This window comes from Leucopleurus acutus, assembly GCF_964270905.1.
Source record: "Leucopleurus acutus genome assembly, chromosome: 13".
Lineage (NCBI taxonomy): Eukaryota > Metazoa > Chordata > Mammalia > Artiodactyla > Delphinidae > Leucopleurus > Leucopleurus acutus.
The window spans coordinates 44,459,904-44,469,642 of NC_139155.1; the positions used below are offsets into that span (position 1 = coordinate 44,459,904).

A 9,739-nucleotide genomic window follows, 5' to 3' on the forward strand; every position below is an offset into this window, starting at 1 on the left:
GCCAAGCTATGACTCCAAATCAGGACTGCTTGACTATCCAAGCTCAAATTCCTAACCGCTATGCATATTGCCACCGTTTTGTGGACTAGCCTGACCTCTAGATATAAAATTTAGGGGTAAGAATTTAGTAATAATTTAAATGTACTTAAATATAATGTGTATACATAATTTTGGATTTGTATGGATTACTAGAAATGTAAAATATACTGACTTTGTAGTATGGCTGTGATATAGACCAACGATGTGCATTTTTTATATGTAGGAATCCATTAGAGGACACACTGGTTAAAAATTAAACATAAAAGGTAAATAAAAAATAAATTTTATGTTTATCTTTCAGTGTGTTTAAAACAATAATACAATCTCTTGTTTTTAAACTTTACAGAAACTGCATCTGTGTAATGAGGATGAAGACCACATGCCATCTGAAGATTATGTTCTTACGTATAACTATGAAGGAAGAGGGTCTCCAGCTGGTTCTGTAGGTTGCTGCAGTGAAAAACAGGAAGAGGATGGCCTTGACTTTTTAAATAATTTGGAAACCAAATTTACTGCCTTAGCAGAAACATGCACAAAGAAATAATGTTACAGTGCTACAATTAGACATATCTTTGTCAGACATTCTGGAGGTTTCTGAAAGGGATATTGTAAGATTTAATTTATATCTAGATATCTAGATATCTATGAATATGAATATGTATGAATTTTTCTAAAATTTTTGAATTATGCTACATACCAATTTCTACTTTAAAACAGTTTGTTACTTATCTTTTCAGGAAGTTTAAAATGTTAAAACAGATTTTGCCTCTTTTACTGCTGAGTAAATAGACAACCAGCAAATCTCATGCTATAGCACTGAATTAAGGTCTATAAAGGACCTCCTCTTCTTTGCATATATTTTTCCAATAAATACATTGGCTAAATATTAGTCCAACAATAGAAGCTGTATTTGACTGACTATAGTAGAACAGCTCTCTGGGCTAGAAATTCCATCCTTATTCCAGCTTTAGATAAAAGTAGAATATTAATCGTTATGGTAAATTATGTTGGATTTTTTTAGCTCTAAAAAATCAGTAGCACCTGGTCATTTGCTCTGAAGGCTACTAGAATTTTGTTTTTCTTCTGGGTAGCAATTAGATTATGAAGAGCAGTTCTAGATACTAGATTGCCCTAATAAGGTCTCAAAAACACAGAGCCACAATGTGAAAACTACACCAGGAAAGTGTAGACCAAAAAAAAAAAAAATTTGTTGCTTTTATACTTTTGAAAGTGTGTTTTATATTTTACAAAAGTCCTGTTATGAGGAATATATCTAAATTTCCTTAATCTCGAGAAAGAAAACTATATTCACCATACAGAGTTATTGCCAGTATTTTAATGTAAAGATCTGTTGAGATTGTAATCACAAGTCTTTTTCCTGAGATTCAGAACTACCTTTGATAACTTGCCAGTAATGAGAATTATGCTGAGAAAAAGTTGCTTTTCTTCTCTTGAGAATTATACTTTCATATTTTCATTTGCAAGTTTAGCACATATGGCTCTTTATTTTCTCTCGACAGTAGTCATTTGCAATTAGAATATCTTATCCTTAGATGGACTGTAGTTACACCATTGAATCAGTCTGAAGAAACAGACTCCCATCGTAGTTATGGTAGCAATGAGCATTAACATTCATTTCTATTCACTACCATTTTCAAATGAAATACATTATTCCTTATTAAAGCAGGTAAATATTACACAATGCTATAATGAATCAAATGAATATAGGGAAACTTAAACCTTAGGTGCAATTTAATATCTTCCAAGGTGTTGCTTAAATTTTGTGCTTCTCAAATTTGTTCACATGCTACAGCCTCTGGAAGGCCTTGCAAAATTCCCCAAAAGCAATGACGTTTAAACTTAAAATAATTAACATCTAATCTTATGATAAACCTAATAGCACATTATTATGTACTCACTTCAAATGATAGCTTAAAAAATAGACGACAAATAATAGGTATCACTAGTTGAAGAAAAGTTTGAAAGAAAAATAATTAAGACTAAATTAATTTTAAGATTTTGCAGCTATGAAGAATTGGGACCTGCTCCCCATACCCGACCCTGCAAAAAAAAATTCTTTATTTTACTTTGGAGGCAGAATTTGTTGAGCTAGCCCATGAAGTGGCAATGTTCGATAGGAATACAGTTTGAACTGGATATATGTATATATATACACATACATACATATTAATGTTTATTGATTAATGGTCAAATATATAACCATTAATCATTAATGGTTAAATATATAACCACTAGTCATTAATGGTTAAATCATTAATCAATGCAACATTTAAAACAAAGTGAAAAACAACATTTTAAACAAAGTGAAAAACATTTAATTTTAAATGAGGCAGGGGTGTGGTATGTTCTATAATAAATATCCGGGATTTAAAAAATAGAGAACGTATGTTTGGTTCTTAGGTGCTGCATGATAACTAAGCATGTCAGGAAATAGTTCATGTACATTTATGTAATTTGTTTAAAATTGTATACAGTTAATTAAACTTTTCTGGTTTCAGTGGAAAGGAAAGAAGGGATCACGTGGGACTGTAGATTTGCTTTGCAGTCTCCTTCTGCATCTACAGACTGGGAGCAAACTGGTGACTGGCTATCACAGCTAGGGCTCCTTGACTTCCAGTGACAGGTTTCCAGAGATGAAATGTTTTTCTTGGAGCTAACACTAAAAACTTCTTTTAACCTAATTCTGGTAAAAATAAATCTTCTACAACCATTTTCATTGTCTCTCCTACCAATCGACATTTAAAAAAATTTAGAGCCGAACAACCATGTTCTCTGGGTCAGATTTTAAAGGCTAAAGGGGGCTGGGGTGGGGTAAATCTTACGAAAGTGGGGCGTGACTGTCCTAAGACCTCAAATCTGTCACCTTTACACTGTGTTCTAATCTAAGCCTGGAAACTATAAAATGTCATTTCCCTAATCACTGCCCTGTTTTAAAGAGGCATAGATGTGATTCAAGGAAATCAGCCCTCCCATCAGGCCCCCTTTCTTTAATCTCTCTCCCAACCTTGTCAATAACACTTAGCTGGCAAATACTCCGGGCTGTCAATCACCCTTCAGTATAAATTACTTTTTCCAGGTTTGCTTTCTTACGAGGATTTTTTAAATAATAGAGGAACTAAGAAGTTTGAATTCATGAAAGAAAAAGATCACGTGGTCAGGTGGGGACAGAGAACTCCAGGAGAGGGCAAGCCCAAGTGGAGTATTTGCACAGTCAGAGAGGAACATGAAAGCCCAGGCCTTCAAGGGCAAAAAGAGAGGCCACAAAAGGGACATGAGTGGTACACCCTGAAGCAACATTGTTTGCTTCTTAATTTGTCCTAGGCCAGGCCCTTCCTTTTCCTCTTTTCGCAGGCCAGTGGCAGCTGCCATTTGAGTTTGGTGAAGTGTCACCAACCCTTTCTTATTTGGAGTGTGGAATCAAGAAGAGAGCCGACTCCTTGCTGAGTCTGAAAGTGTCTTCAGGACGGGCCTGAACTGGTTGTGCAGGACAAACACGGCATTCATGGGGAATACTGGATTCCTAATGAGGCCCTCTGGTCACTGAGCTAGATGTCTTCAATTAAACAGGTGTCTGAATTTTCTATTTGATGCTCCATTTTCTGTTTTCTAATTTGCTCCTGAAATCTAGCTTTTTAGACTTAGACATTTTAAAGAGTAATTTTCCTTTTAAGGGCTTCTTATTTTTAATGTAAACATTTATAACATATAGTATTCTTTTTTCCTTACATATGTAAGGTGAAAATTATGCTATTTTAGTGTGAAAGAAAATATCTTTTTGAAGCTTTAATTTTTCTTCCAGTGAATGTTCTTGAATTTTTATGTAAATGTACAAATATTTTTTTCTTATTTTTGTAAGGAAGCAGCTAACTATCTGTCTAAAATGCAGTGAGATTTTGCGGCGTTTTTTAACAGAGCTTTAATTTTGCTGTTCAGAGAAGTTACTTTGCTTTTAGAGAAGCATGGCAGGTTAAAATAAGCAAAAATTTAATGTGTAACGCAATATTTACAGATCTGGGATATAATAAAACAATGTTAACTTGATTTCTTGTCTTTGCTGTTTTTAGAGATTAAATTATTCCAAGGTGGTCATGCTGCAAAATTGTGCTTAAGACTGGAATGGAAACAGATCCTTAGTAATAGTTTCATTGTATTTATAGGGAAATACTTTAGAGAAGGGGTCATTACCAAATTATCAACATCATTATACTATTTGGGAGGAGGTCACCATTTGGGGCACAGCTTTACAAATATTAACTGTCTGCTAACTGTCTGTCTATATATCTAACTATCAGCTGATTTTGACTGGTGAAGAAGTATTGTAAGGTTGTAATTGCAGAATGTTCCAGAATTAATACAGTGATACAGGATTCTTACTTGGAGGAGCAATGTAGTCAAGGGGAAACATTATGAGTTAAAAAAAAAAATCAAGCAATATTCCATTCTTGGTTCCACATGTCCAGCAGAATTCGTTTGGTTAGATTTGGGGTCATAGTGGCTGAGAAGCATGGAATCTAGAGTCAGATTGTTTGAATCTGAATCCTGGCTCTGCCACTTACTAAGTGTGTAACTTAAGAAAGGCCACTTATCTTCTAAGTCTTAGTTTTCTTATCTTTAAAATCAAAAAAGCAATACCAACTTTACGGAGTTGTGGGGATGATTAAATGAATTCATATATTTAAAGCATGTAGAACATTGCCTGTACATAGTAAAAGATTTATGAATGTTATGTATATAGGAAGTAAAATTATGTAGTTGAATATAATACAAAACAATATCTGATCTCTTTTTGGAGAAAAGGTTATGGTTATATAGGAGAAAAGGAGGAGGGGGGAAGAGACACTTATTCCCCCCGAAAATTTGTGCTCATAATACACAAAACAATTCTATAGCATGTTTTTCTTTCTGATAGGTTGTTTTTATTCCCCAACCCACATCCCATTTAAGCAACTAAGTCCTTCTGTTTTTATTAGATTCTGTGTACGTGTGCCAGAGAATTAACACCTAGAGATTCAAGGTCTAAGCCATCCAGGTAACCCTGATCAGACTAAGAGCTGCCTTAATGACCACTTGTGTGACCAACCACCAGACTGTCTCCCTACTCAGTGCCACTTGCCACTTGGTACCACTCAGACATCTGCTGTGTTTGAGCACAGTGTGAAGACACCTGGGGATGCACAAACATGTGGGCAGTGCCAGAGAAGCACGCTGTTTTTGTCACATGTATCTTCAAAAGCAGAAGTATCTTCAGAAGGCAATTTGAAACAAGCTAAAACATTGGCAGAAACACCTGCAACCTATGTCTTCTGTCATTGTTCTATCTCCTGTGGACAGCACAACAACAGTGGGGAAAATACACACTGGGGATATTATAAGCTAGTATTTTACTTAGCGGCAAGCTAATAGATATAATATTCTAGAAGAAACCTGAATATTTGTTACCAAGTTCCCACGTATTTATTAAATTAATTTTATTGTTTTTTTCAAACTACGTAACGTAAATACAAGCTGTGTGATAATACATTTTTCAAATTAAAGGAATTTGATAGCTTTCAAAGTCTTCGTTTAAAATTCCAAAGATTCATAGCGAAGGAAAATATCAACAGAGTGAAAAGACAACGTACGAAATGGGAGAAAGTGTTTGCAGACTACATATCCAATAAGGGGTTAATCTCCAAAATGTTTGAAGAACTCCTACAACTCAATAACCAAAACTAATAACCTGATTAAAAAATAGGCTAAGGACTTAAGTAGCTATATCTCCAAAGAAGACATACATACAAATGGCCAATAGGTACATGAAGAAATGTTCAACATCATTAATCATCAGGGAAATGCAAGTCAAAACCACCATGAAATATCACCTCACACTAGTCAGGATGGCTATTATCAAGAAAACAAAGGACAACAAACTAGGGTGTGGAGAAATTGGGACCCTTTACACTGTTAGTAAGAATAGGAAATGGTGCAGCTGCTATAGAAAACAGTATATTTTTTCCTCCAAAAATTGAAAATAGAACTATGATATGATCTAACAATCCCACTTCTGGGTATTTATCCAAAAGAATTGAAGTCAGGATCTTATAGAGATCTTAACACTCTCACGTTCATTGTATTGCTATTCGCTATAGTCAAGATGTGGAAACAACCCAAGTTTCCACTGACAGATGGATAAAGAAAATGTAGTATACACATTCAATGGAATGTTATTCACCCTTATAAAAGGAGGGAATTATTCAATATGCAACGACATGGATGAACCTTGAGGACATTAAATGACATAAACCAGTCACAGAAAGACAAGTATTGCATAATTTCACTTATATGAAGAATCTAAAATAGTCAAATTCATAGAAGCAAAGAGTAAGAAAGGTAGTTGCAAGGGGCTGGGAGAAGGGAAAATGGGGAAATGCTGTTCAATGGTTATAGAGTTTCAGTTATGCAAAATGATAACGTTCTGGAGATCTGCTGTGTGACACTGTAACAACAACACTGTATTATACACTTAAAAATTTGTTAAGAGGGTAGATCTCATGTTAAATGTTCTTACCACAATAAAATACAATTTAAAAAATTGCAAAGATTAAAAATATCTGAAACAAGATGGAGACAGTTCTATTATTTTAGCCAAGCTTTGAAATGTTGAAACTCTATTGGTTAGGCATTAAGAATATTCACTTTGAAAAAAATCAGCCTCTTTCTCACTCTTTCATTCTGTCTCTAATTTCTCTGCTTTCTTAGGCCGGTCATCTCAAACTTTACTCAGGTTGTGTTAACATTGTGTCCTGTCCTAATTTTATTACACATCTAACTTTTTTCCCCTCTCATGCGATATTTGATGCTTATATTTCCCCGGTAATTTTGAACTTCTTTCCAAGTGAGCAAGCTGTGAAAACTCTTCTTTCTCTCTCTCTCCACTGCCTCCTGATTTTGGGCAGGTCAAAATCACCCTGATGTCCAACCCCCTAAAATAGTAAACTACTGTTTACACTTAGAGGTACTCAGTAAATTTAGAAAAGCGGATAAGTGAAATGAAAATCAAATAGAAGGTTTCATGAAGAAAATACTCATCACAAGTTAAATTTATAGAATTATAAATTAATCTGAGTTTAGTGATAATCTACTGTATTTCTGAAAGTAATTACTGTATGACACCTTCCAAGCAAAGGCCCACTCCTTTCTGAGAGTTCAAACTGTGATTTAAGAAGTGGCCACTAGATGGCAACATATATCGATAAATTAGACAGTTTTCACAGGTCAACTCAGAGTTACACGGTGCACAATTTTCACACAAAAGATTTATTTTAAATTAACTGAATGATTTACATCTTTTAAGATATATGAGAAATTAAAAAAAATAGTCTAAAACTGTTGTCTAGGGAATTTTGGAATTTGATGGTATTTTCAATGTTAACAAATATTCTGGGTTGATAACAAAGTGAATTGTAATCGCAGTATTTGTGGTGTCAAAAATGCCAGTTTTGTATGTAAGAGATATTATGGATCTTGAACTGTAATCTTAGTTCTTTGAGTTATATGTTCTAAATCTGCATTTCTTAATGCAAATTAATAGCAGAGTTTAAAAACCTGGATTTATAAAAGGTAAAATAGTTCTTTTTTGTGAGACTTTTCAGACTTCATATGTTAATGTGTATTCTTTCTTTTCAAAAGGAATCTTATGTATAATTCCTCCAATGGACGTTCTTTTGTGAAACATTTCCTTAGGAAGTAGTACTCCACAATATCCCAATGAAAATGCCATTCTGAGGATTTCTAAGCATGACAAATAATATCATGTGAAGCAATTGTAGGCATGTGAGAAAATAGGAAATACATGTAAAGTAAGGAAATATAGAATATGGGGGTTCTAAATCTAAACTAATGTTTTAAAATATTGCAGTTTTTAAACTTTTAAGAAGTACCTAAAAGTACCTTAAAAGTTCTCATCACAAGAAAAAAAATTTTGTAATTCTGTGTGGTGATGGATGTTAACTAGACTTACTGTGGTGTAAAATGTTAAATGTGGTGATCATTTCATGATAGATACAAATTTTGAACCATTCTGTTGTACATCTAAAGCTATTATAATGTTATATGTCAGTTATATTTCAATTCATAAGAAATTAAGGTGTAATCTCTCAAAGAGCAACTTGGTAGCAAGAGAAAATATGGCCAGGCAAGAAAGTCTCAAGTGGTCCAAATGGGTAGGTGGTACTCAAAAGCTGACCAGAGCTTCTCTGATAAACAAAGGCATCCAGATGGAGAGTAGAAGAAAGGAGATGAGCAAAGATAATGGTTCCCAAAAGAAAGAGAAGCAGAATTAGTGTAGGAGTGAGGAACACGCCCTCTGAGGCATCCTAAGGCACAGGGGGGGGAAAAAAAAGTACCTAAAATTCATTGGCTGATCATCCAGCCTGAAGATAAATTACATCCTGTTCTACAGAAGATATTGGGAATATTAAAAATCTTGTGTTAATGAGCCCAAGTCACTCGATATAATCAGAATGGATTTCTGCACATTTTACTTACTTCTTTATGAGAGAGGGAAATGGGGCCGGAGACAGGAAACCTGGGATTGATTTTTAAAAAGGAAACTCTCAGGCTGTCATGGACAGATCTTTTACATTTTCTTGTAAAAACTCTACTATTTCTCACTACAAATTCATGTTCACATTGGTAACACCCTGCAAGATACTGCAGCGTGAAAGACAGATTCTGTTATGGTTTCTACCAGGCCAAATTGAGAAATTACTTGGTAAGGTGTCACTGCAACCACACACGGTGGGACTAAATATCACACACATTTTCTCCATGAATAAATTTGTTACCAGTTCCATGTGTTAGGCATGAAAGGATTCATGTTGATTAATAACCTCTGGTGGATGATTTTGAATTAAGGAATCAATTTTGATTTATCATCCTATGCTGCCATCCAGTGGTTACTTGAGAAATGAATAAAGTGGAGAAATCTAATGTTTAAATAAATGATTTGAGCTCTCTGCTTCTGTGAAATAAGGGACTCAAGCACGCACGTGCCTCCTGTCTGCAGAAATAACGATATTGGGTGGCATTCCTTCATTTATTTTCTCTATCCTTCACCCCTCGGAGATAGGCTGAGTTTAAAATAGTCGCTGCATAATGTGTGAAGGAGACAAATCCTGAGAGGACTTAACCGTTCTGAGAAATAATTGTCTCTTATTCTTAAATATTTCCATGGGGGGAGGAAAGAAGGACATCAATTTTCACCCTAATTTTCGTTTGATCAGGAGAACTCATTTCTTTCTGAACAGTTTGTCTAAACTAGGTTTTGAAAAGTATCCGTCATATCCATATAGTAATGAAAAAGCTAAAACCCACCAGCAGAGAGCTGGGTTGATTTACTTTGGAATGCGAATACTTCAGGTTTTATCTTTTTTTATCTTAATGAAGCATGGTGCTGTTACGCAGGTGATCTGGACATTAAGGGCAAATAATCTACCCTGTAATGGAATGAATGTCTCTTTGAGGCAATTCAATGTAGAAACACTTTCATTTATTCACTGCAGATAATGAATTATCTTCTAAAAGAAGGGTAGCTCTTGATCACTTGTTTATAATTTAAAACAAATTACTTGTTCTTTCAGAGTTGTAGCTTATGAAAAGATAATTTAATGAACATTATATTAAGGATTAATCTTAATAA

At 34.4% G+C, this 9,739-nt stretch overlaps 1 protein-coding gene across 2 annotated transcripts in view; it reads left to right on the plus strand.

Annotated features, from left to right (window-relative positions):
* Nucleotides 1–583, plus strand: part of DSC3 (desmocollin 3) — a gene marked incomplete at both ends in the record, with an annotated part of 38,873 nt that extends 38,290 nt beyond the window's left edge. Inside the window, one exon of one of the 2 annotated variants that reach the window (XM_082852786.1) lies at nucleotides 386–583. In XM_082852786.1, coding sequence (XP_082708912.1) covers nucleotides 386–583 — 198 coding nt within the window. Of the gene's footprint in view, nucleotides 1–262; nucleotides 290–385 lie in introns of those variants that run through there. The other variant, XM_082852787.1, reaches the window with a different exon arrangement.
* Nucleotides 584–9,739: the final 9,156 nt, after the last annotated feature.